At 34.7% G+C, this 26,974-nt stretch overlaps 4 protein-coding genes across 4 annotated transcripts; all 4 read left to right on the top strand.

Moving 5' to 3' along the window:
* Positions 1 to 9,607: 9,607 nt before the first annotated feature.
* Positions 9,608 to 13,074, top strand: LOC114724784 (type IV inositol polyphosphate 5-phosphatase 9-like). The gene is made up of 8 exons (XM_028911236.1): positions 9,608 to 9,688; positions 9,830 to 10,011; positions 10,373 to 10,480; positions 10,633 to 10,993; positions 11,323 to 11,510; positions 12,145 to 12,253; positions 12,474 to 12,628; positions 12,769 to 13,074. Exons 1-8 carry the CDS (start codon positions 9,668 to 9,670, stop codon positions 13,010 to 13,012), a joined length of 1,368 nt encoding a protein of 455 aa, XP_028767069.1. The 5' UTR covers positions 9,608 to 9,667; the 3' UTR covers positions 13,013 to 13,074.
* Positions 13,075 to 22,178: 9,104 nt separating this feature from the next.
* On the top strand, positions 22,179 to 22,526 carry LOC114724792 (auxin-responsive protein SAUR61-like). Its single transcript, XM_028911244.1, has one exon. It carries the CDS (start codon positions 22,179 to 22,181, stop codon positions 22,524 to 22,526), a length of 348 nt encoding a protein of 115 aa, XP_028767077.1.
* Positions 22,527 to 23,343: 817 nt separating this feature from the next.
* Positions 23,344 to 24,569, top strand: LOC114724791 (receptor-like protein kinase FERONIA). Its single transcript, XM_028911243.1, has 3 exons — positions 23,344 to 23,491; positions 23,570 to 24,424; positions 24,526 to 24,569. The coding sequence occupies exons 1-3, from the start codon at positions 23,344 to 23,346 to the stop codon at positions 24,567 to 24,569; spliced, it is 1,047 nt and encodes a 348-aa protein (XP_028767076.1).
* A 14-nt stretch (positions 24,570 to 24,583) lies between these two features.
* LOC114724789 (receptor-like protein kinase FERONIA) lies at positions 24,584 to 26,128 on the top strand. Its single transcript, XM_028911240.1, has one exon. It carries the CDS (start codon positions 24,672 to 24,674, stop codon positions 25,878 to 25,880), a length of 1,209 nt encoding a protein of 402 aa, XP_028767073.1. The 5' UTR covers positions 24,584 to 24,671; the 3' UTR covers positions 25,881 to 26,128.
* The last annotated feature ends 846 nt before the right edge of the window (positions 26,129 to 26,974 follow it).

The raw sequence follows: 26,974 nt of genomic DNA, 5'->3' as shown, positions 1-26,974 counted from the left end.
ATTTACACAAGTTTGATTTGTTTCGGGTTAATCTAATGAATAAGATATTAAAAATTTGCATTGAATAATTTTAAAGATTATCATTTATTGTTGCGAATAAAAATTATTTTCAAATTTTATGAGATTTAATGATTATTTTTCAAAAAATAATTCAGTTAAAAAGGGGCACTGAAACTATTATTTCTTTTTACTTTGATAATGAGTCTTGTAAAACTTCATTATAATACTAATTATGTAATTCTTCCATGCTTTAAAAAAAAAAAAATAGACATAGCAGGGACGACATCATTTTTTTTTTTTTTGGGTGTGTGAAGCGGGGTTCGGGGGGAATCAACAAATGGGAGGTGGCTACGTGTTCCGATATTTTCATTTACGTGAATAAATAAAAAGAACACGCATTTCTTTTATTGGATTGATTCATCTGTGTGGGGAGGGGAAAGTGGACGACAACCATATATTGATTATTCACAGTGCTTCTAAGTATTGGTTCATTTTTATACTCAGATTTTGCCATGGATTAGATTACGAGATCTCCTTCCCAAACTCAACCAAATCTTTTTAATATATTTTGTTTAACATGTCATATCCAGTTACATTGCCCCTGTAACTAACCAACCATGCAAGAAAGATGACTTATTTAACGGTAATAGTTGGCAGAAAAACCTTGTTGTTGATCTGTTTAAAAAAAAAAAAAAGACTAGCTAAATGCAGTTTACTAATCCAAATAAATTGTATTGGTATATATGAAAAAAAATTAAATGAAATATAAAATGTTTCATACACTAAAAATGCTGCTAAAAAAGAAGAAGAAGCGATATATGTGGTTTCAAGCGTTTCTTATGTTTTAATAAAAACTTGCATACTGTAATTAAGAATTCGAGGGTCTCACTTAGTCTTCCAAGTTAACTATCTTAATTGCACAGGTTTAATAACACAGTCTAATTCTAATACAAGGCAGGGCCAGTAATATTACGTTATTATTGTTGTAGTATTATGACCACCGACGTACGTAATTATTTATTCATCAGAATGCTTGCCAGTGAATAACTATCCTTTCTTTAATCTATAATGTTATCTTCATAAATCTAGTCATATATATAATAAGTAAACTAAAGTTGACATTGTCAGCCTCTCGCCAGCCCCCCTTTCTGCATATATGTTTAAATATAAATAAATTGACCTAACAGAGTGGGATTGAAACTTTAATATCTGATTTGAAAAAATTTAAGAGACAACGATCCTTATCGTGATATTGTAATTCCGTCATTATGTAGCAAGTGGGAACGACCGTGGGAGAAAAGAATTGGGATAATGACTGAAATATTCAAATAATGAAATTTTTGAAAGAGACCAATAGCATTTCAAAGCTAAGGATTAGTGTTGAAGATGCTAAAATCATTGGCTGCTTTCCCAGTCACTATATTTGACAACAAACACATATTATTTTTTTAATCGTTAACTTTTGTTTGGGTGTTCAAGTTGCACTTTTTTTTTTAAACAATTACAATATCTTTTTTCTTTTTTAGTAAATGATATTTATATTTTGTCTAATTAATTAATCAACATTATGGCCATTCTCACTTACTTATCCGAATTGACCAATAATGGAAATTAAATCCTAACGGTTTTCTTTGACCCAAAATTAAAATTTCAATTGCTTGTAGTTGCAGATGATAAGATACGTAATATTGAACCTTTAACTCAGCAGGATTGATTAATTAGAACCATGAGGTCTATTTTGCCAGTATATTCACTAGCTCACTCTGAAATTGATCACCAACGCCTAAATGAATGTATTGGATTACTAAATAAACTATGAGCATTTATTCATGTTAAATGATATTTTTATATCAAATTCAAAATAATTACACGATTTGTCAATGAGAGTTTAGTTATCTGTTTGCGATCGAACCTTGCTTTGGTTTGAAACTGGTACTTAAATATTCATGTGCGCCCATTTATAATGGGGGAAAAAATAAATGTCATGCAAAACACCATACGCCTGCTTAGTTAATTAATTTCTTGTCAAGTTGCGAATAACATAATGTCTTGAACATAATTTTTGAAGAATATAATAAGATGATTGTAAGAGTTATGCTTTTTTAGTGGGAATTAGCATATCTAATTGGCCGTCCACCCAATCACGAGAGCTTCTCTTTCTTTAATTTGAGACTTCCATCAACACAGTGTTACCAGAAAACAGGCGGCTTCATCAACAACCTCCACATCTTTTTACTTTATTATTTTCCGTTTTGATCATATATATATATATATATATATATATATATATGAGCAGAGCTCCTCTCTTCCCTTTGTGAAAATTATTGGGTTTTATTATTCTGTGTAGTTTGGCTTCTTGTGAAATTCCAAGACTTTCGGATTTCTGTGTGGACTAATGGTAACCAGCTAAGCAAATTAAATTAATAAATTGGGTTCGGTTTTATAGCCCTTAATTAATGGACTCCAAGCTACTGCTTAAAAAAACTAGTAATAAATTCTTATCCCCATTTGGGATCGTGATATATATATGGGGGAAATGTTTATTTTGCTTTTATGATTAATTTTAATATTCTGTGTCCGTTGAATTTACACGTTACAATTATATCATATGACTATATTCGTGAAGAAAATTTAAGCGACAATTAATATCAATACTGACTGAATTAATATAATTAAAATTCATATATACTGATAAATACTACTAGCTAAACTAAAAAGACAGAATTACATACACGTGATGCGCAAAAAGAGCAATAAAGTGAAGTAATTAATTGAAAAGGCATGGTCTCATGATTTATAAGAAGATATTAACAAAAGAGACGAAGATGGTAAAATCATATATAGTTGCAGCTTTTGTACATTTTGTAATAGCTATGTACTTCTCCGGTCCTTATTATAAGACCCCATTTGACTTTTTATTTGGTCCTAATTATAAGACCCCAATCCATTTTGTCTCTTATATTTATGCATTTTTTTCCAAGATAATCCTTCTAATAATGATAGTTTTAGCCAATATACTTAATTAGCAAGGATATTTTAGGAATGACAACACTTATTTATTATAAATAACCAACTTAACTTACTTCCTTAATCTCCTCAAATAAGTCAATTGGGTCTTATAATTAGGACCGGAGGAGTATCTAATTAATAGATATTGCTGTTTTATTTGCATTATTTATAGGTACTTTTAATGGATTAGATATCTAAATAAGATTTTTATGATAATATAAGATGGATCGTAAGCTGTGAAGCACTAATTAAGCCCTCCATCAAAAATGAACCTTCCATGCAATGGCTCATGAGTGGGACATGAACTTAATAACATATACTAATTAGAAAAAGGCAATTAAATATGAAGGAGTCGTTTCTTTGACATTTCTGGAACCATCTTTTTGATAACTTTTTCAATACTTTAAAACGCATCAAATTAAACTAGTCGAGACATGTTAGAATGAAATTAGTTATTATTTCCAGCCATGTGAGCGTCTGCAATAATATAGCGCCATGTACTGTTGTTGCGTAACGCAAATGCATAATTTTGATCGTAGTTTATTTATTAAGGAATTAATAATTTCAAAAGGGCCAATCAAAAAAGTTTAATCAGAGGAAGAAGAGAGTCCCATGAAGCTTAATTGTTGATGGAGGAAGGTCGACCACTTCCACGTTTAATTTAATTTAATTTACTTGTGTTTTGCTTAATTACTCCACGCTCCTAATGCGACCAATCTATCAGTGCCACTCCTTGGGACTCTACGGTATTCATATGTTTTATTTTCTACCTTTAGTAAAGCAATTTAACCACAATTCATGTCAAGTACATTGAATTCTAGAGGCTCATCACACAAAAATCATCCGAAATTATCTTAATTAGAAAGATTCACGGACGTGTCTCATTGATAATGATTTTCATTTCAGTGTCAGAGATTAATCAAAGGGTACTAATTAGTAATCAGTACGTATACTTAACTTCTATTATTTTACATGGATTTTTCCGTTGGTATCATTTGGACTTTAATTAATAAATATTAGAAAAATAATGAAAAATTATTAAACATAGGCAAACAAAGTAGCTAAGAGACATTTTTCACATGGTGGGCAAGAAGAGTATTAGACACAGCCAAGGAGCTAACCTAATATTCCTTAAGCATTATCATAACCCATCATTAATAATGCATCTTACACGCGTAAGTCCATTTAATCGTCTTTTAATTTTATGCCTTTTCTGTTAAACTGTACTCGTTCGATCCCTCTTGCTTTCTCTATTCATGTCATAGCACTTGAAAAAGAACAAATTAACACATAAATATCACACCCACAGCAATGTGTAGTTCCTTTGGTTTTTTGCCAGGTTATATGAACCAGATACGCACTGATCGAACAACCCGAGTTTAATCAAACAATTAACAAGATATATTAAAGTTCCATTTTTTGTCTATTCTTGGAGCACTTTTGTGAGACTAACTATTCTGTGCATAATATGATTCTCAAGCTCTTTTGAACTTTTCTGCTTTTGCGAGAAGATGAAACTCATCATTCCCCATAATGCACTTTGAATGCTGGTTTGCTAACAACACCACTTTCTTGGCTCTTTCGATTAGAAAAACAATTAAAAATATTTCAGGGCTATAATTAATTAATTAAGTAATGGATTGATGTGGAAATAACTTTGCACTTTATTTCGCTATCACATGGAAACTCATATGGGTGTTTATAGCCATCAATCAAAACTAATGATCAAATTTGCATATGAAACCAATTGGAAGCCAAACACTTGTTCCAATCCGCAATTTGGCTTCATTTTTATAATCTCATCATTCTCACAAGATAATGTGATTTGTGAATTGATGGCGATGGCCAAACAGCTTATATCTTCACTTATCGATCTATTGAGGTTATTTTAAATGGACAGAGATTTATTTTAATAAGTGGAATTAATTGTGGTGGAGATCGAAGTACTGTGCATGTTGCAATATAAATAACAGTTTTGAGGAGAAATATTGGCTCCCTCTTCACATATTTCATAAATCATAATCATAATACCAATAAAAAAAATATACATCGTGATTAATTTTTCAGTGATAAATATTAAAATATTAGTATATCGATCAAAACGTTATCTGAAGTTTTTTTTTTTTTTAGCATATCATATTCCATTAAAGAAGCAGCCTATTGGCCTACTTACACTACATATAGAAATGAGTATCAAATCCAATATATATAATAAAGTAACACCTTATTGATTTATATACATCTAGCTTTCTTTTCTTTTGAATTTTTAAGAGCCATGGATTGCCCTGTCCATAAGCTTCAAATGTCTTCATCATGTATGGATGTTCTTCACTATTCTCCGCCTCTTATTTTATTTGGTGGCCACCTTGCATGATACATGAAAGAATGTGTATATAATATATACACTATTTGCCTGATAATCTTTTTCTTTTTTTTTAGTGTGGAGTGAGCTGTTTGAAAATTGGGGAGCTGAAAGTTCTATTTTAGGTGATGATGAATAGAATAGAGTCACAAGTCATAAGCCTTGATTGGGTAATAATCCTTTCGCCTGATGACATGTTAATAACCTAATTAATTAGCCAATGTGGTGATATATGCATCCTCTCAGTGATTGCATGCGTACTGATGATCTCTTCTTATCTATCCGTGATAGCAACTTGTGCAAGTGGTCCTTGAGAGACAATAATTAGAAACTATTACCTTCTCTCTTTAATATAAGAGCCATTTAACTAATTTGAGTAGATTAAAAAAGTTTGTTAAATTAGTTATTTGCAACAAATGAGTTGAATTTCCTCAAGTATCCTTTTAATCATGATTACCCTTGGTTAAAAAAAACCTTTAATATGTATAATCAATAGGGATATGTTAGATAATGAATTATAAATTTGAAAGATAAAGTGGATTAATGTCATCTTATTATATTTAGAATCAAATACAATTCTCAGCTAGCTCTTATACTAATGACCGGAAGTAATACTATATACATACATTTCTCCATCAGTGCGATGTACGTAAATTTAATTTCCAAGATTTACTTTAACTAACATTAACTAACATGAAAGTTATTATATATCATAATTGTGTAATCCATATCTAATCAGATTGCTCCTATCCTTTTAATTTACAAGGGCTTGTTAACTTCTAGGTAATCCTTAATATAAGAGTTGGTTTGTAAGTTGGATTAGATTCTAAATAAGTAAATATAAGATCTTAATATACTTTTAATTTGCTTCCCACTTATCTGCTTTTTAAGTATATTTAAGTTAGTTAAATAGTTCTTATATTGAGGATCGAAGAGAATATCTAATCCTCTTATTAAATTTGTAATACACATATTTCATTTTACTTCTAGTGCTCAGAGTAAAAACTTTTCAATTTGAAAACTCGTCTCCTTAACTTAAAAGCTAACATCAATTCTCAAGTCCAGGCAAATATCACTTGCAAAGAGTACACACATAAGGATTTATTTCCTGGATATGTTTACTCTTCGGTACCAAATCAAACAAGAGTTTTAAGGATGTTTTATGCAGCATGATGCAGACCAATGTTTCCCTTTTGTTTCACGTCAAGACGCTCAAATTCATCCTGCGCGAATATTGGCCAGAATGAAGGTTAGGCACCATTCCAAGCCCTCTCTGAAAGGTGTATTTTAATAAAAGCTAAAAGCTAAGCCCCAGAAGAGGACACAACAATATCTCTTATTGATAATAATTAATAGCAGGGAAGGGCCAATCAAATGGTGCCGGCGTCTCTGGGTCACCACCATACGCCTTTCTTCTTCTTTTTCTCATTTTGCTCTTTTTTTCTGTCAAGTCAAAGCCAACGTTTTCTAACTGCATTTAAATGTGTACATCAACGTTGATTTCTCCGCCTTGTAATTCTCATCAGGACAGAGAAAGCCGCGGCGTGGAGGAAAAATGTATGATTCTTACTCTATGATCAACAACACATAAAAGGCTATCTAGTTATCCATGCTTTATTCAAAACGCCATATTTATAATAATTAAGCATCAATTGGGCAGTACATATGTGTGTGCGTGTGTGAGGCATAGAAACTGTCTCATAATTAATTAAGGAGAAACTTGCTTGCATCAGCTTCTAATAAACAGCAGTGATAGATAGATATATATGCCTCCAATTCATAGAACGACAACTATATAACTAGCTAGCTACCTATAGCTTATTTATCTATATATGGACTCTATCTTGTCCCCATACGGGATAAAAGCCTACTAAGTTTAGAGTTTATTTGGAAACGCATTGGAGCTTTCAAAAACATGATTTACAAAATGTGATAAGAGTTTTGTCTTGACTTACACATGAAAATACTTATAAGCACTAAAGATAAAAAGATGCAAAGGAGCCCTTAGCAATTAAGCGAGCATATATGGTTCTTTTTATGCTTATTGATGATTATTAGTAGCAGATAGGAAACGTCTCAGGCACTAGGCCTGCACAGGGACCTGATGAAACCATTTTCACTGATTCCTCGTACATTTTGGGAGATCTGTGGCGGAGCCTCGCATACGTAGTATGTAAATTTTACAACTTTATTTGCACCCTCCCTTCAAATATGTTAGCTATATGATATGTTGACTCCAGGGGGAAGAGTTGTTTATTAGCTTCCTTTTCTTCTTCCAAAGGCGAATTCTAGATTTTAAATGAAAAAATAAAGACAGATTAGTATTGGATGAGCAACAAGGTTCATAAAAATCATGTGAAAATTTAATGACAACAAACTAAGTTCAATGTAGAAGATTTAAGATGATACAAGGAAATTGCGTCTAACTAAATAAAGTAAAATCCGTAACAATGACACTCGTTGAAAATGGTAAATAACAGAGTTGTTTTATGCAGAGATGGAAGGCCCACATCAATAATTGGGTTAACAAAACCAGCATGTTGCTTCCATAAAAAAAGAAATAAAACAAAGCAGCCTAATGAAGCCAAGCCAGCTTCTCCAGATTATTATTCACATAGATCAGAAGCAACGATCATTTTCATTTTCGTCATGTTTTCATCATTTCATTATTTTCTTCTCTTGCTTCTTCCTCTAATGAAGACCCTCCCTCGTATCTCAAACTACATTTCTGGAGTCCGCTAATGAAACTATCCGCGTCACTTAATTAACTGCATATATAACCCCGTTAATACGGTTAATTAGAAGGATAGTTTTGAGTATATATATTTTATGGAAATCATGAATTAATGTTTAACTAAGTTTCATTTATAGAGTTTCTTGATACTCACTTCGATCCTTTTTATATGGTATAAATAACCAAAATCACATAGATGATTAAAATTATTTAAATATAATCAATATGTAAAAAATATAATTTAGTTTTCATAAAACATCCTTAATTATATATTAAGAGTTAGCAAGGGAACAAATAAAAAGATGAAACTAAAATTTCAGAAAAGCAGTTAGTGTCTCTTATTAATAAAACCATGTTATTGGGTTAAAACAAAAAACTTTCATGAACATGTTTTATAATGTTTCTTGTATAAAAATATGAAGACGGAGTGCCACCCAACAGGGGGCTTGATTGGGCATGGACGAGAATGGGTACCCTAACCTGAAACGTGTTAAATAAAGGAAAGCGGAAAGTGGAGTTGAATCAGGTGGAGTGGGGACCAGAGAGGAATTATTAAGAAGATGAAGGGGAGGGATGAGGGATGGGTCACATGGTTTGGATTGGAATGCCCACTGCTGAAAAAGTCCGCTGCTTTTTGTTCCCCTGTCAGCTACCGACTCCCTCATGAGGCAGCCAATGTAAATGTTACCTTCGTCTCTACCTTTCCTAATTTTATATATTTTTCTTTCTTTTTAATTATTATTTCTTTGTTTTTAGTCATGGACCGCACTCCCACTTCCTCCCACTTCTTCCCCCTGCTTATATTTATTCCCCACATTATTAGTCATAATATTTAGTCTTAATTAATAAATATACCTTTTTCTTCTTTTGTTTTAAAAAAAAAGTAAAAATACTCAATTTATTACGTGAAGATATTTCTTCTCTTTTTTCTTTTTGACAAAATCAAGATATTTCTTTTCTAAATATCCCTCTCTCTAAAAGTAAAGTTTCCCTATTCACTCTTTTTAATATTTTTTTGAATTGAATTATATATAGCCCATTTATCACAATAAAAAAAAATTCAACTCCTAACTTTTTCAATGATATATCTTCAACTCTCAACAGAGGATCAACATGATCTGGTAAACCAAATTAAGAAATAATTCTTTACGACTAATAAATCATTAATGAATTATTTTTTTGGTGAATATTAATAGCATAGTGCTAATTATTCGTAATACACACGGTTCAACAAAAAAAAAATCATCGGTCTCAGCTACAGTTTTTTTTTTTGGGGTAAATCCAGAAGAATTCAAATCAGCTATATGACCCATGTTTTATGCTCTCTTCCTTTGATAAGACAAAATATTTCCGAGCCACATATAAATATATTGAATTATATATGAAGCAATTGGGTTAATGTAGCCAATAGTGTATCATCTTTTACGTCACATTCAAAGTATTAAGCATTCCTTCTCCTCATCAAGTTGCAGGAGGCCTTCCTCAGCATGATCATCGTCTCTTCTGCTTTATATCTGTTCATCACCCCTTTCATTTCACCCTTTCAGCCGTTATTCCTCACCATGCCACCAAAGCAAGGAGAAGTATAAGAATCTTACGCCCTCCCTATTCCTTTCTCTCTCTCTCTCATATGCTCATTTGCTCTTAGTTACGAGTCATCACCCCAGATAGATACACGATCATTTAGTAACGTGAATTTGTGTGTTTACGTCATTTCTCTGTAGGTCATGTGGCCTAGATTAGTTGCTAGTAAGATACTGAACAAGCGATTGGGAAGCAGCAACTTTGTGGCAGATTATTCAACTAACCTAGAACCATTATTGGGCTTCACAACCATTGATGATCATTCGACTCTGGGCTCCAAGACCAATAATCTTGACGATCTCAAGGAGACTCAAAAGTACAAGTAAGATCCCAAACATATGCTCTCTTTTCAATTCAATATTCCTAGTAGTCTGCTTGGTATCTTCAGAAAAAAGCCACTACTACCAAATCTATTCTGGATTGACACAGCTCTTTGAATAAAAGGAGGCAGTATTTCACTGCCGTTTCAGCCTATATTTGATTTTCTCTAGAAACCAGACTGGGAATGATATCTTTAATGCACCAAGAAGATGCAGGAGTGCACCTTTAATGTTAATCTAAGAAGGACTTCACTGTGTGTGCGCGCGTGTATATATACATGGTCTATATTTCTTCTGCTGTTATGCTTTATTCCAATTCTAATACTTTTATTGAGACAGTTTTATCTTGGATGCTTTCCATAGGATATTTGCTAGCACATGGAACGTAGGAGGGCTTGCACCAGATAAAGATTTGAACATAGATGATTTGTTGGAGACAAGTGGCACCAACTGTGACATCTACGTGCTTGGGTATCTCCTATAAAGGAAAAAAAAATCCCTTCTAGGATTCATATATTGGAATTGGACGTCGATGAAAAATTACGATCGAACAGAGTCGTTTTTCTGACATTATTATATGCAAATGTTTTGATGTTCTGATTCCGCTTATTTTCACTATCCAGGTTTCAAGAAATAGTGCCTCTGAAGGCATCAAACGTGCTGGGATCTGAGAACAGGAAGATCTCCATGAAATGGAACTCGTTGATCAGAGAAGCTTTGAACAAGAGAACGGGGGGTCGTACGGACATGGTGGGGAATAATATTGATGAGAATAATAATAGTAATAAAAATAATGAGGTGGAGGAGATGGGAAACCCAGCTCAGTACAATAAAATAGCCCCACAAGATTTCCAGTGTATCATTAGCAAACAAATGGTTGGTATCTTAATATCTGTGTGGGTTAGGAGACATCTCCGTCCATTCGTTCAGCATCAAAGTGTCTCATGCGTAGGCTGCGGGATCATCGGCTGCTTAGGAAACAAGGTGACCTCCCAAACAACCCCACTTCCCCAAAATGATCATACTATATACTGTATCTATACTTTATTTTACACTTAAATACACGTATATACTGGTACAGATACAGAACCCCACATGATTTAAACAGTATATAATTACACTTGGCGCTGCATGTTTTGATGTAAATTTAAGGTTAATGTGATGTCGTGTTTGTGTATATAGTATATGCTGCATCAACAGTCACCACCACTGTCTACATCAACAGCACTAATTATCAGTAGCCAATCAAAATGAAATCCAAATTTTCATTGGTTAGCGCTAATCTTATTATAATCAAATTGATATGTTTGCAGGGTTCTGTGTCCGTGAGGTTTCAGTTGCATGAAACAAGCTTCTGCTTTGTTTGCAGTCATCTGGCTTCTGGGGGAAGAGAAGGAGATGAAAAGCTTAGGAACTCTAATGTCTCTGAAATCTTTTCCAGGACAAGCTTCCCTAGAGGAGGCCCTTTGCTTGATTTGCCTAAAAAGATTCTTCATCATGAGTGAGTAAATTAATATATTTTTGAAACCGTCCAAAACAATTTTTAATGATTCTTTTTCTGTTCTTTCCCTTCTCTATTTTTTTGTTTATTATTGGGTTCCTTTCTCAACAAAACATGAATAACAAGGTGGGAAATAAATAATATTACTTGCTTTCTTTTGGCAATATGGAATATCTAATTAACTTGCTTAATTAACATCATTATTGTTCTCCGACTTTGGACTTGTCTTAATACGATGGACAGGTTAATTAGGCCGCCGAAACGTTAACATATTAATTCTTGGTTGGTTGTTCTGTTTGCAACTAAACTTTAAATCAAATTATTAATTTTTTAAGAAGTAGTTAGGAAATTGTTTTTGTTAATATAGTGGGTTTGTGAATTAAAAAGAAGTTTCCAAGTCAGCCAAATAAATTAGCTAAACCGCCACTCTGAAGAGATAATTTTTTCATTAACTAGCAACCTCTTGTAGTTGAGATTCATTATAATCAGTTAACCTCATAGTCACTTGATAATTAATTCACCTTTAGTTTGAAGGCAACTTGCACTTAACTTTCTACTCTGACACCCATATATTGCGTATATTTTGTCTAGACATACGTATTTAATTATCCGAACAATTGCTTGTCTTTTGCAGCCTGGTAATATTGCTTGGAGATTTAAATTATAGAATTGCTCTACCAGAAGAAACGACACGCTTACTTGTTGAAAGTAAACACTGGGATTCCTTACTAGAAAATGATCAGGTAATAAACAAACATGTCGACGAGGAAATGAAGCTAAACTCTATCTATATATAGTCTATACATGCATATGAAGCGCGAATATCCGAGCATATTTGACATAAAATTCGTTTTTGTCTGTGTCTGAATCTTTTCCTATATTCCTATATATGCTAGCTAGCTCCTTAATCACTTAATTTTCAAATTCTTTCTCTGACTTTTATGATTTGCAAATTACATGAAGCTAAGGACGGAGCTGATGAGTGGGAGCATGTTAAGAGGGTGGCATGAAGGAACAATCAGATTTGCCCCAACTTACAAGTACTGTCCCAACTCAGACGTCTATTATGGATGCTTTTACCATGGAAAAGGGGCACAAAAGAGGAGAGCTCCTGCATGGTATATATAGTTAGAGCACTAACATCAATTTTAATTCTAATTAACAATATAATGACTTGTTGATTAGTGTATATGTATGTACTTAATCATGTGTTTAGCGTATGTGTACTTACTTATGTGTTTCTTCATTAATTATATAGGTGCGATCGGATAATATGGTATGGTAAGGGTTTGAAGCAACTTCAGTACACAAGAAGTGAATCAATGTTATCAGACCACAGGCCTGTTAAGGCAATGTTTAGTGCAGAGGTGAAGGTTTTACCAACACTGAAGAACTTGCATAGCCTGTTTCTGTCGGAGAGATTTGAGCAGCTTAAATCCCACATTCAAGTTTCCTCCACTGATGAGTTATTATGTAAAACGCAAACAAGCTTCCGGTTATAGAGCAATTGATTGTGTGATTCTGTATATATATTATTAAATTTTTAATGTTATATATTCTCAAAAGCTGAAAAACAGGGGAAAGAGAGAAGAGAGAGAGTGTGTGTGTGAAGGAGGGAGAAGAGAAAATTGTCAAAGGGAAACTTCTCGGAGAGGATGGTAATTGTAGTTTTTTTTTTCTGTCAAAGGTTAAATTATGCTGAAATATATATTTTGAAGAAAGTCATATCATTATAAATTGAGAAATTTATATGAAAGGGGGTTGTCCAAGGGAGTTACAACACTAAAAATCATTAAGGTCATATATTGTATAGTTGAAGGCAAATTAATCCAATTTATACTTGAACATTGTAATAGGCAGGGACGAATTAATTCTTGAAAATGTTGCGCACACTCTCTTCTTTAAAAAAAAAAAAAAAAAAAACCATTGCCACCAGCATCATTCCTCACATTGCTAGATTCTCGGATGCTAAATGGCTAAATATAAAACTCCATGGGGGCATGAATGACGGCCTGGCCTAGCCAGTTCAAGGTTCAAATCAATAAATATTAAATAATCGATTTTTCTGCGTTTGGAGTTAGTGCAAATATATATGGCATTAATTAGTTCCAATCTTCCAGTTGAAATCAACTATACATATGTGCTGGATCGGATTGTTTCAGAATCATGCATGGACCTTCAGTATTTAATCAAATTAAAGAATGAAATAAAATAAACGTTTGGTTAGTCAAAATTTAAATGCCGAAATTTAATTAATCCCCTGTGTCCCACTCTCTTCATTTCTAAATAATGAGTCCCATCTAATTAAAGGACGACCAAAAAAATCGAGAAGCAGTATTATTATTATGATTCTTGAAATAGGGTTTCAAAACTAGAGATCAGACAATATAATATAAGCAATAATTGAGCAAGCTGGGGAAGGACATTGGTCAGTGCTGGCGATCACACAAATGCATGAGAGCAAGTGGGAAGGAACATCACCCTCTCCAATCCCCTGTTCCTGTAAAAAGCAAATTTCGATAGATTTTGTTTTTCTTTTTTAATGATATAATAAATCGATGATGATAATGATGATAAATCAGCTAAATTATTTAACCCATAAAAACTGAAAAAAAAATCAATATGAATAAGCTGAAGTTGATGAAGATATCATATTATAAGTGCAGCTTGTGAGGAGAAAATTAAATAATATGATGATTTATTGGCCAGTAGAATTATAGGGGCGTGCAAATCGTTTAAGACAAAAAGAATAATAACAAAAGGCTGCAAAATGAGGCGTGAAGTACTGTAATCAATGCTACATTTGCATCAAAAGGATTTCGAATCGAATATATCCAACACAACTTGCTTCACATCAGCGTCAATGTCTTTCAAGTCCTTCAATCCTAATCAACGCGCACAACTAGCTCAAACTATAATGTAATTAACATTTGCAATTACGGTGTATGTGGGTGGAAAACATACATATCCTGCAAACATTACTTTATTGTGTCACTGCGAAGTTTATCTTCCTCGTTTGATTTTGGTTGGCTGTGGGACTGTATGTGTTTGAATACTGATTTAATTAAAGGGAAATTCGATCGGATGCGAGATTTCATTTCATTGATCTGCGCCTCACCCATTAATTAATTAGGATTTTATAAGTATATTTATTACTCTAAGTTCCAACATGTACAATGGAAATGCTTACGTACGTACCGTGTAATCCACGGTTTAGTTTATCCCCACAAAATGTGTGATTTAATGAACACATACAAAATGGATGGACCTGTAACCTGCTAACCTTAATATATAAGAGATTGTGTGTTTCAATCCCGCATAATTGGTATTAAATAGGCCATTAAATAGATATGACAAAATTCAAAATGAAGAGCAAATATTGTTGCACATCTTTGGCTGCATTTCGTGGTTGTATGAGCAAATGTAACATCGCATGCGCTTCAAATGCAGCATCTGATCACTAGGCAAATCCAAACTCTTGCTCGGCCATTCTGAGCAGCTCTTCAAATATTTCACTTCTTAGATACTCCAGCCGACGAATATCAATCCTTCCCTCAGCCCATTAATTTTTGTTATTTTCTCAACATTCTGATGATGAGCTCGTCAATGCCAATCATTCTGATCACTTTCACTGTATGTATTGATTTTTCGCTCCACCAAAGAACGGAGGATATTGATCAAAACCCTATTTCATAAATCATGATTAAAAAATTATTTATAAATTATTCTAAACGGGCCCTAAACAAAATGATGTGGACTGCGAGTATTGGATTGGATTACAGCCTTAAAACTGATCAGCTTTTGATAAAAACCACTTCATCAATCATGTGTTTACCACTTTGATTCCTGACGATGGAGTTTAGATTAGGAAAAGTTTACATGATTACATCAGTTGTGTCTCCCAGTAGTATTTACAAACTGGTCATGGTCATCTTAAAATGTGATAAAAATAAAACACCTCGTTAAATCCTAGAATGAAATAAATATATTAAATTTCAGTTGAAGAGCGGAGTAAGTGAGCTTACAGTACTTGGCTACTTGCAGCGCGCATGCAGATGCTCCCAGGGGTATTACCGTCATAGAGGCTGGGCCAGGCACGAGTGTGGAATATGGGCCAGGATTCTGATAAATACCCAAAATCCAGTGGGCCGACAATTTGTGGGTTTGGGTGAATCCTCCTGCATTGATTAGGTGTGTATGGGCCGACATTCTAATGAAGCCCAAATTAATTCAAGTGGACAAGGACTTGGTTGGCTTGACTAATCTTTTTATCTTTTGCTGGTCACAAATTTTCCTCAATTAGTCTACATAATTATTGGACTCGCCTGTCTCATATTAAGACCTTAATTTACGATTTGTCTCATATTATTGGAGCATCAATTAATGATGCACACAAAATGTGAATAACACAAGTCCACATGTCGATCAAGTAATAAAGAGTAAATATAGAGTATAATTCTGATAGAAAATCAGACAAAGTAGAATTTAAACATTAAAATTCCTATCTTTAATTAAGTTAAGCAAGCTGAGTCATGGTTGATTAATCAGAAAGAAAGAAAAAATTAGAGATAAAAATTTAATACTCCTCCGGTCCTTATTATAAGACCCCATTTGACTTTTTATTTGGTCCTAATTATAAGACCCTAATCCATTTTGTTTCTTATATTTATGCATTTTTTTTCAAGATAATCCTTCTAATAATGATAGTTTTAGCCAATATACTTAATTAGCAAAGATATTTTAGGAATGACAACACTTATTTATTATAAATAACTAATTTAACTTACTTCCTTAATCTCCTCAAATAAGTCAATTGAGTCTTATAATTAGGACCGGAGGAGTATTAAAGACAACTTAGAGTCAATAATCCCTTATTAGCTTCATAGGCTTTTGCTTTCATTTAACTGATTAGTTAATTTAGTTGATCTAAAATATTTATAGCTAAAAGTATCTTTCCATTCACTTATAACTATTTCCTAAATAATAAGGTCACGTCTAACTCAAATACTTAAGAAAATAAATTAATTTCACTCTTAATCAATTATATGGAGTTCCTAGATATATTTCTATCCTACTTGCAAATTAGATAAAAATCTAATCCCACATTCCTCAGTCTTATAACATAATTAAAGTCTTCTTTGTCAATGCTAAGATCAATGTTCAAACTCATATTTAACAGTGGCTAAACATTAAATAGATAAATCAAAACAGGATTAAGTAACTAAAATTAATATTAAGCATAATTAATTAAATGAAAACAAGGTCTAATTTATAAGTAAGTTCGTAGTTACTGTAGATTAACATAAATGAATGAAAAAAATGTTCAGACTGAGAGAAAAGAGAGCAAGATAGAATTCTTCGCTGATATTTTTAGTGTTCCAAGAGAAGGAACTCTACTGCAGTCGGAGAAGCCGCCAAGATTCTACGCACTCTCTCTCCACTCCCCCTTGTTCTTGTGAGGCTCAAACCTATGTATCTTTAGTTGCCGCCAACTCTCCTGTTCTTCTTCTTCTTCTTAAAATATATTATATAATATTATTTTGATTTTTGATATAAAAATTTGTTTGATTTTTATTTTAGTTTTAAATATAAAACTTAAATTCACTCTGTCTTTTATATTTATCTATTTTTTTTAAAGACAATCTTTATAATAATGACAGTATCAATTAATACACTTGGTTGGTAAAGATATTTTAGAAAATACAACATTTAATTCTTACAAATAACTAATTCAACAAATTTTTTAATCTATTTAAATTAATCAATTAGTTCTTATATTAACGATTATAATACCATATATTTTGATCCGGCGCTGCTCCACGTCTCTCCCTAAATCTGAATCACGTGATCTTTTCTTCAATTATTTGAATCATTTGCGGGACCCACAAATTGCTCAAGACTCTCCACGTCTCTTCTTTTATATATATGTGTGTGTGTGTGTTAATTATACCTAGTTAATTAATTTTGATATATTGTCTTCCCTACAGATAAGAAAATGACACACACACATGTTAGCCAATTATATTTCCAAAATCTGACCTATTTAATTATAAAATATTTGCTTATTTATTAACTTTATGTCAAAAACAAAAATGTTGTCAAGTAACTCCACATCAGCTTATCTGTTTTGTGGGGAACTTGTTTCAGTGATCATTATAATAATAAGTACCATAATACTCACAAATCTCATTCATTCAAATTTAACATGGATGATTGAGATTTAATATTGAATATTTTTGTTTTTTAAGAATGTTTTCTTTTTAATAGATACATAATCTAAAATAAATACAATCTCTTAACTATAAGTTTTTTTAAAAAATTACTAATTTAAAATTTAAAATCTAGATCATTAAAACTGATTTTGAATAGTTTAGATTTTATCATAACAATGAACATTATGATACTCATCACTGTGATAGGTATTTAAACTAATTCCCTTTTATATGCATGCGATGATGTGTGCGGGGGAAAGGTTTTTTAGGCCATCTATTTAAATAGATATCCTGGTTATATTATTTTTATCATCAAATTATATCTAAAGTCTATTTTGAAGTGAAAATTAACTATTTTGAGCTGATTATTATTGCCAACCAACCTTCAAATTTATCGGCCAGGAGCGGGTGCGTGTTAGAATATTCAACGATCAACAGACCCAACTCTGACTATGCTTTCTCTTCTTACTCCTCTAGTCAAGTTTAAACCTTAGACACCGTACCGCTGCGCGTTGCTGACCCACTTTAGAGCCCTAGAATATTATGGCTACGGTATACTAATACCACTAGGGCCTGGGCTGCTATGAAATGCAAAGTTCATTTTTTTTTTTTAAAAAAAAACAATTGTGATGATCTACGAAGCTTCTTTCAATAGTTATTAGTCAGACTGAAGAACTTCCAATTTATCATCTGTATTTTTTTTTTCACTTGTTATTGTCCTTTTATCTATTAGTCGTTTCACATACTTTTTCATTTCTCTCAAACCTCCTTATTGTCAATAACCTTTCAACCTAAGACCCATTCATATTCCCTCTCATTTTAAATATATATAAAATATTTTGATAATCTTGTTCTGATCGTTAATACTTTATCCACAGCAGTTTGTTATTTTAATTTTTTAATACCTCTTACTAATGTTTCACTGTTTTCTGGTCAATGGAAATGAGTAAATATAGTGAGTTAATTCCAAGAATAATATTTAAAGAAAAGCATCACGAATTTTTTAAGACTAATTTAATTTTGGGAAAATTGCAAATAAAGACCTTTGAAAATGTAAAATAGCAATTTGGGTACTTTAATTTACAAAATTGCTGTGAGAGACCGGGTCTCAAATATGAATTATGAAATGTAAGGAAAAAGACTAAATTGCCCTTCTTCTCTTTCTTCCATCATCTTATCTTCTTCTCTTTCCCACTGCAGTCCAATCCAAGAGTTCTCTCTTCCCTCTCCTTCTCTTTCTTCCATCACCTCATTTCTTTCTCTCTTCCAGTGACCTCAAGGCTCTACGTGGGGTGTGTGAGTTAGTGGGGATTTAGTTTAGGGAGCATGGTGGAGCGATTTTATCGATTAAGGACAGAGATTGTTTAACTGGGAAGATTAATGGAAGGGTAATGCTCAATGGGGGCTAGAGTTATGGGGATTTATGGATGAGAAATTCTGGTAAAAATTAGATCGATGACAAAGTATAGATCCCCATTGCTCTGTCACTGCATCCAACTACTTGTCCACTCTAAGTTCCACTGTGACAAGCAAAGCGAAGATGAATTCAAGGGGTGGGTGGAACTATCAATTTCACGCGCGTGTTGAAGAGCTTGGACACAAGCCTTCTCCCATTGCACGAAATATTGACATGGAACAAAGAGAAGGGAAAGCACATGTGCGGTTTGGTTGGGAGAATTGGACCGACCCCTTCACAGTGTTGCTCAATCACAGAAGCTCGAATGGGGTTTTGATTGCAAGATTGGGCCCGCCCTTCGATGGATGCTGCTAGCTTGGGAAGAATGATATGAGGTTGGGGCATCCTAGATCTGCGACCATGAAAACGATGATGAGCAATATTTTTTTAGCAACCATGGGGAAAGAATCAAAGCGGAGGAGCTTGGGCACCTAAGATGGTGTTTTTCTTTCCCTTGGTTTTGTTTCCTTGATTTTAGTTTTGCTTCTTTCTCCCCCTCACATTACAGGATCTCTTCTTTTTTTTTTATTTACTCATTTCAATAGAGAAATTAAAATTATATGAAAACCTTATCGAAACTTGTTATTAGTCTTACTTAACTTGTCATTTACCTAATTGAACTTGTCATGAATCCTATCTCAGAAGTGTTTACTATCAAGGAAATCTACAAATTCTGATTTTAACAGAGAAATTTAAAATTGTGTCAAAACCTTATAAGAACTTGTCATTAGTCTTACTTAACTTGTCATTGGCCTAACTGAACTTGTCATTTTATAAATAAATGTGGAAATTCAGCTATTTTAACAGAAAATCTCAAATCTGTATAAGTAGCTTATCAGAAGTTGTCATTGGTCTTACTTAACTTGTCATTTCATAAATAAATGTGAAAACTCAATCATTCTAATAGAGAATCTCAAATTTGTATGAAAACCTTATCAGAAGTTGTCATTTGACTAACTGAACTTGTCATTTCGTAAAGAAATATGAAAATTCTGTCATCTTAATAGTTTAAGCTCAAATTTGTATGACTAGATTATCAGAAGTTGTCATTCGACTTATTAAAGTTGTCATTAGCTTCACTGAAGTTGTCATTCATCCAAGAATGTGAAAATTGTCATTTTAATGCACAAACTTAAATTCCTCTTATCAGAACTTGTCATTTGCGTTACTAAACTTGTTATTCATCTTAATAAACTTGTCATTGGCATCTCATTGGCATTACATCAACACTTGTTATTAAAAGTTTGCAATAGGAAATGACAAGTTTGTAATAAAAAAATCACAACTCTGCAATAAGAAATAACAAGTTTATAATAGGAATTATAAGTCTGCAATATGGATTTAGAAATCCACAATAAGAAATAACAAGTCTGCAATAGGAAATAACAAGTCTATAATAAAAAATAATAAGCCTGAAATGAAAAATCACAACTCTGATATAGGAAATTACAAGTCACAACAGAAAATAACAAGTCCAAAATAGAGAATTATAAGTCTAAAATAGAAAATTACAGGTCTAAAATAGAAAATTATAAGTCTCTAATAGAAAATAACAAGTCCAGATAACCATCTAACATCGATGACATCAAAGCTAATTTTGAACATTTCTTGACAATATCAGGTCCAAGCAATCATCTAATAACTGCATTCATGGATAAAGGAACATATAATTATCATTTGATAACATATAATCGTCTGAACGAGGGCATGTTATTGGTAGGCTAGGCTTCATTCACCTGTTTCTCAAAATGCATCCTCTTCAAACCCTGCAACAAGGATGTTAAGAGTTGTTAGCTTATACTTGAAAGGCTTGGATTTCAACTTTTGTGCTTCTCGTTGGGCTGATTGATTATTTGTTCATCCCTTTCTAACTTTAGAGATAAAAGACGTTGGGACCCAAGCGCGTGCCTCACTTGCTTGGTTGAAAGAGCTAAAAAAAAATAAAATCCTACCCACCCATAACTCAGCACAAACACAAATAAAATCTATTCGATGTATTGCCTCAAATACTTAGTTGAAATGCTTAGTTGAAAGAGAAGGACGAAGCGGGAGAGAGGAGAGAAGGATATGGGTTTGTGAGAACGAAGCAGAGGAGGATATGTAAAGCCGGTGGGTATTTTTGTCTTTTAATCAACATTTCATAATTGCAAATTGGGACCGGGTCCTCTATAGCAATTTTTTAAATTCAGGGTCCCTGGTTGCTATTTTATATATTGGGAGGTCTTTATTTGCAATTTTCCCTTTAATTTTCCCCAATTAACATTCATAAATCAGCTGGTAAAAAGATCCTATACTTAGACAGGAGAGAGCTTTTTTTTTTTTTTTTTTGACCAGCAGAATTGTTATTTCCAGTTAATCCAAATGGACTCGTTTAACTGAGACAGTTGTGCATAACTTGTACATATGACCCCAGTGTCGTACAAATACCGAAAAGCATAATTCTTTTAAACGTGCACATTATCTTATGCCACTGACCTGACATCAAAAAAGACAAGAGAGAGGGAATGAGATCAAGAAAGGAGAGAGCTTTGAAATAATCTAAGACCATATATATATATATATGAGGTGACTAATCAGCGTGAAACAAGTGAATGACATCGATCGAGGTGCCATTAATTTCAAGGTAACAAAGCATCCAAAGCTCCACTACTACCACGAAGAGACATCGCAACAACTTTACTGAACCGCCCAAAGGATCATTTATTTGATAACCCTTAACTATATGCTTCCAGCACATGATTTGTCTGCATGGAATCTTCACAAATTGAAACATATGGCAAGATGTTGCATAGTGAACAACGTCACTAAGCTCTCTAAATTAGCCTGCGGATCTCATGGTGGCCTTCGTCGTTTATAATCGTACAAGCTTGATCTGTAGTCAACTAAGCTCGATGGAGCCGACCTCCATGATTACTAGCGTGCTGGACTATAATATAGAGAAGTGTAATTAAGAAGATGATGATCATGATGAGGAGCTGCACGGGTAAATTCTTCAGCAATATGGGAAGGAAGTGGAACAACAGGGTGATAGGGTTTGGGAGGAGAAGGGAAAGTATATGTGGAGAGAAAGGTGGCAAGTTTGTGATATACACGAGCGATCAAACTCGGTTTGTGATGCCCATAGAGTACCTTTGCCACGGCGTCTTCCGAGAGCTGTTGGAGCAGTCTCAAGCCAAATATGGCGACTCTGTTAAGGGCCCCATAACGCTGCCTTGTGATGCAGTGTTCATGCAGCACGTCATCCTTCTCATCCAAATAGACCTCCTCATTATCGAGCCTTTACACGCAACTTCACTCGCTACTACCATACCCACGCCCTGCTCTCTTCCTTCTCATAACCATCTTTAATATTTCTTCCCAGATTTCCATGCGCTCTGCTTGGAATCAGGTCTCTGCATATTCAATCTATGCATTTGTAAGACCTTGACTTGTTATATAAAAACATGTAATTTAAATCTCATATTATAGCATGATTTCAATTACTGGGAGAAAAAAATATAAATTTGAAATACAAAATCAATTAGAGTATTATTCAACACTTTTTAAGAACAGGAAGTAATATTAAGTTTGATACGTTATTTTTCTTTATACGTGTTACCAGTTACTTTATGTAACTTATAATCCATTCCACCTTTCCATCTGGCAGCGATCAGCTAAGCACAAGTACGTATAATTTTGGAGTCAAAATATTATGCAACTTGCGTCTTGGTCTGTCTTCCCTACAGTCCTTACCGTGTTCTACTTTTGAAGAATTTCGTTTTCGTAACGATCCAACGTCTAGACAATGTGGACGTTGCGCGGAAATAAATCTGAACGCCACCCGAAAATTCCTGCAATACACAGGAGTAATCTGATAAACGACAGAAGATTTCTACATCGCTAGCCAGCCCAAGTCAAAGTCAAGCATGCCAATATCTAACTAACCTCTAATTATGCAAGAAAAATGCAAGTATTAAAGCAGTCGTTGCCCGTCAGTCACCTTTATTTAAACTTATTAGCAGTAAAAGACGTGGAAAAGAAAAATTAAAGCAGCTTTAACTTGAGAAAGCAAAAGTTAAAGATGCTCCCCCCCCCCCCCAAAAAAAAATCATTCGTCTAGTTAACATAGAAGTTAAAGCTCCTCTTTTCTAGCTAGCAACTCCTCAACTTTGCAATCGCAACAACCATGGTGCTGAGCTTGAGAAAGATTGAAGAACCAACCGTCTGCTTCTCTTTGATCATCTTCTTGTTTCACTCTCAACATCTCTTCACTATTCCAGTCACTTCCTTCGCTCCTGCAGAGAGGTTTTCCATTAACTGTGGCTCCCCATCAGGCATTCATACACTACTTCAGGTGGCAGAAAATGGCAACCAGATGACAATTCCAAACTAGTTTCCCTCGGTCAAAACAGCCGGACCTCAATCGCTCAGGTTTCTCCTCCCGGAGCAAGTTCCTTATGCCACGGCTCGCCTGTCTCGTTCTGAATTCACCTACTCCTTTGAGGTCCCCGAAGGCCAAAAGTTTGTTCGCCTCTTCTTTTACCCAGCTGCATATGACAATTTTGATCGTTCCAATGCTCTCTTCTCCGTTAAAGCAGGCGACCACACCCTTCTCAAGGACTTCAACGCTTCACTCACTGCTGATAACGACGATGATCCTGAGCAAAAAGTGTTCAGAGAGTACTGTGTTAACGTGGAACCTGGTCACAGGCTGAACATCACGTTCACTCCAAGTAGCACCAACCATCCAGACGCCTACGCGTTTATTAATGGGATTGAGGTTGTGGCCATACCGACCAATCTTTATTACAAAAAAGCTGGTGACCCAGCGTTGCAGCTGGTTAATGACGAGAATAATCGGATTCGAGTTGATAACAACACTGCTCTGGAGATGGTGTACAGAATCAATGTTGGAAAGGATGAGATTCCAGCTGAGCAAGACACTACTGGTTTGCTTCGAGACTGGCATGGCGTAACTGGCTATGGCTATGCGGTGATGCAAACCTTGCAAGATCTAGAAGATAATGATTTTGATGCAAAGCTGATATACCCAAATGATCTTCTGAAAGACGCAGCACCTGAGGATGTCTATTTAACTGCAGAGACCTCTAAAGATACAATGACTTGGGAGTTTAAAGTGGACTCCATGTTTGCTTATATGATCAGACTGCACTTCTGTGAGTTGGACCAGAGAGTCCAGAAGGGAGAAAGAGTTTTTCAGATACTCATAGCTGACACTGTGGCTGAGCCTCAGATCGATGTGCTTGGTTTGCAGGAAGACAGCCGAGTTCCTCTTTTTAGGGACTATGCTCTTTTGTTGAAGCAAGGAAGCTTGAAGAGTAGTCAGAACTTTTCAATCACGTTGCAGGCACTCCCAAAAAGCAAGTACGGTGTCCTATTGAATGGAATTGAAGTTTTCAAGGTCAGTGATCGTAGTGACAACCTTGGAGGACCCAACCCAGACCCAACATCTTCACCAACCAAACCATCAAAACTCTCGAAGAAAAAACTCCCATGGTGATTGCCTTTGCGTGTGCAGCTTTAGGTGTCATTATTGCACTATCTGTCATCGGTTTCTTAGTATGCCGGCGAAGGACCAGAGATTCAGGGGACGCGACAGCTGAGAAGTCATTAGATTTGTGCCGTAACTTTTCCATCACAGAGATCAGCGCTGCTACCGACAACTTCGATGGTAATTCAATAATTGGTCAGGGAGGATTTGGTATGGTCTATAAAGGACACATTAACAACGGGAAGACATCAACACCCGTAGCCATCAAACGGCTCAAAGCAGAATCAGAACAAGGGGCCGATGAGTTCGAGACAGAGATCAAGATGCTTTCCCAGTTTCGCCATCCTCACTTGGTTGATCTCATCGGCTACTGCAAAGATGACAAGGAGATGATCCTGGTCTATGAATTCATGGCCCGCGGCACCCTCAGAGATCATCTTAACGAACCTGCTAACCAGCCACTTTCATGGAAGCAAAGGCTTGAGATATGCATCGAAGCAGCAAATGCACTGCTCTATCTTCATACCAACACTGGTGAGAACAAGCGAAGCGTGATCCACCGCGATGTGAAGAGTGCAAACATTTTGTTAGACGAGAATTGGAAAGCAAAGGTTTCAGATTTCGGATTGTCCAGGATTGGGCCGAATGGCTTGTCCAGGTCACATGTTACCACACTTGTCAAAGGCAGCGTCGGGTATATAGACCCACAATACTGCGAGAGTCAGCAGCTGACCACAAAATCTGATGTTTACTCTTTTGGTGTGGTTTTACTTGAGGCTTTGTGCGGAAAGCCGCATATATTTCGAAACGAGGAGAAGCAGCAGGTAACCCTGGTGGAATGGTTTAAGAAATGCTATGAGAAAGGAGAGATCGGCGACGTGGTTGATCCATTTTTGAAGGGGGTCATAACGCCCCAGTGCTTGAACAAGTTCGTTCAAATAGCATTGGCTTGTCTGCGTGATAATGGGAAGCTGCGGCCACCCATGAGAGATGTTGTGAGGGGCTTAGGGTCTGCGTTGAAGATGCAGGGGAGCATGGAGGTTGAGATCCTGAGAGAGGGTGGAGAGGCAAACAAAGAGGACAAACCAACCGTGACCCAATTCAGAAAAGATGAAGAAAGTGGAGTACAGTTCTCGACTTCAAGTGGATCCACCACGACTGTGTCCACGTGGAGGAGTAAGGTCACCGTCGCCAGTAGTGAGGAGGAGTAAGCTTTGGTTCCTGCAGTGTTCTTTGAGCTTGCACATCCAACAGCACGATAAGACGGAACAAATAAGTAACTGTAAATGGAAATTCAATGCTTGTGTCTAATGCGAGAGGGTACACTATTAGGTCAATAGTTCATTTGACCGATGGATTCTGCATTGGGATTCATCCAACAAGTCAAATATACTGTCACTTGAACAGGGTATTAATATCCCTTGGAGTATGAATCATGCGCTTCTCTTTTGGCCCTTCACTTAAACTCTGCTAATAGTTTTAATGCTTATAAATATCACAGTTTCGAGATCAATCGTGCATTTGATTCTTAATGTAAGAAATAACATGACTAGAGAGATGAAGAAAAGGGCCTATCTTAAAGACACGGCCGGTGGCAGCTCGTAAAAGTACATCCACAAAATGCATCATGTGATTTCCCTTAGTGGTTTCGTATCGTACATCACTATCCACATTGCAATTGGACACACGTCTTCGTTTTGTTTATCTCTCTGTCAATTTCTTCAAATCAAATTATTGGCCATAACAGTCAATGCTCCCTCCTGTTGTGGGTCAGCCTCACGTCAATATCCGTTAGTTCGTAAATTCTCGATTGCACAGGATTTCAAGCATGGACTCATATAGTTAACGCATCCACGGCAAAGAGGAAGTGCCTCTTGACTCGTCTTTCCCCTTCATGATCGGATCTCATATGAAAGTTTCCATGAACATGCAAGAAAATTCGTGGCCAGGTCTATATCTGGTCAATAATTTCCTTTTCTTTGCATCTGCGGAGTATCCAGATTAAAGCAAATCCTTGTTATTGTAATTGTACTGTTTATTTAATTTTCAGGCATTCTTTTTTTAAAAAAAATATAAGTACATGTCAATTTTTAAAAATTTAGTTTGTATCATTGAGTGTGCGCAATTTTCTTCTTTATAGAACTTCCATCTTTTGTATGACATTTTTCACCTCAATTTCAGATTATAGGAATAAAATATTACTCATCATATTATTGTATATTTAATAATAATATCTTTAAAAAGTACCTAGAACTTTGCAAGGATGAATTATATTTATCATAATCATTTTTAATCTCACTGATAC

This window comes from Neltuma alba, unplaced genomic scaffold, assembly GCF_004799145.2.
Source record: "Neltuma alba isolate B1F8T4 unplaced genomic scaffold, ASM479914v2 tig00012199_pilon, whole genome shotgun sequence".
NCBI classification, from domain to species: Eukaryota; Viridiplantae; Streptophyta; class Magnoliopsida; order Fabales; family Fabaceae; genus Neltuma; species Neltuma alba.
The sequence above is the reverse complement of the archived record's forward strand: the minus strand, read 5'-3'. Positions and strand labels throughout refer to the sequence as shown.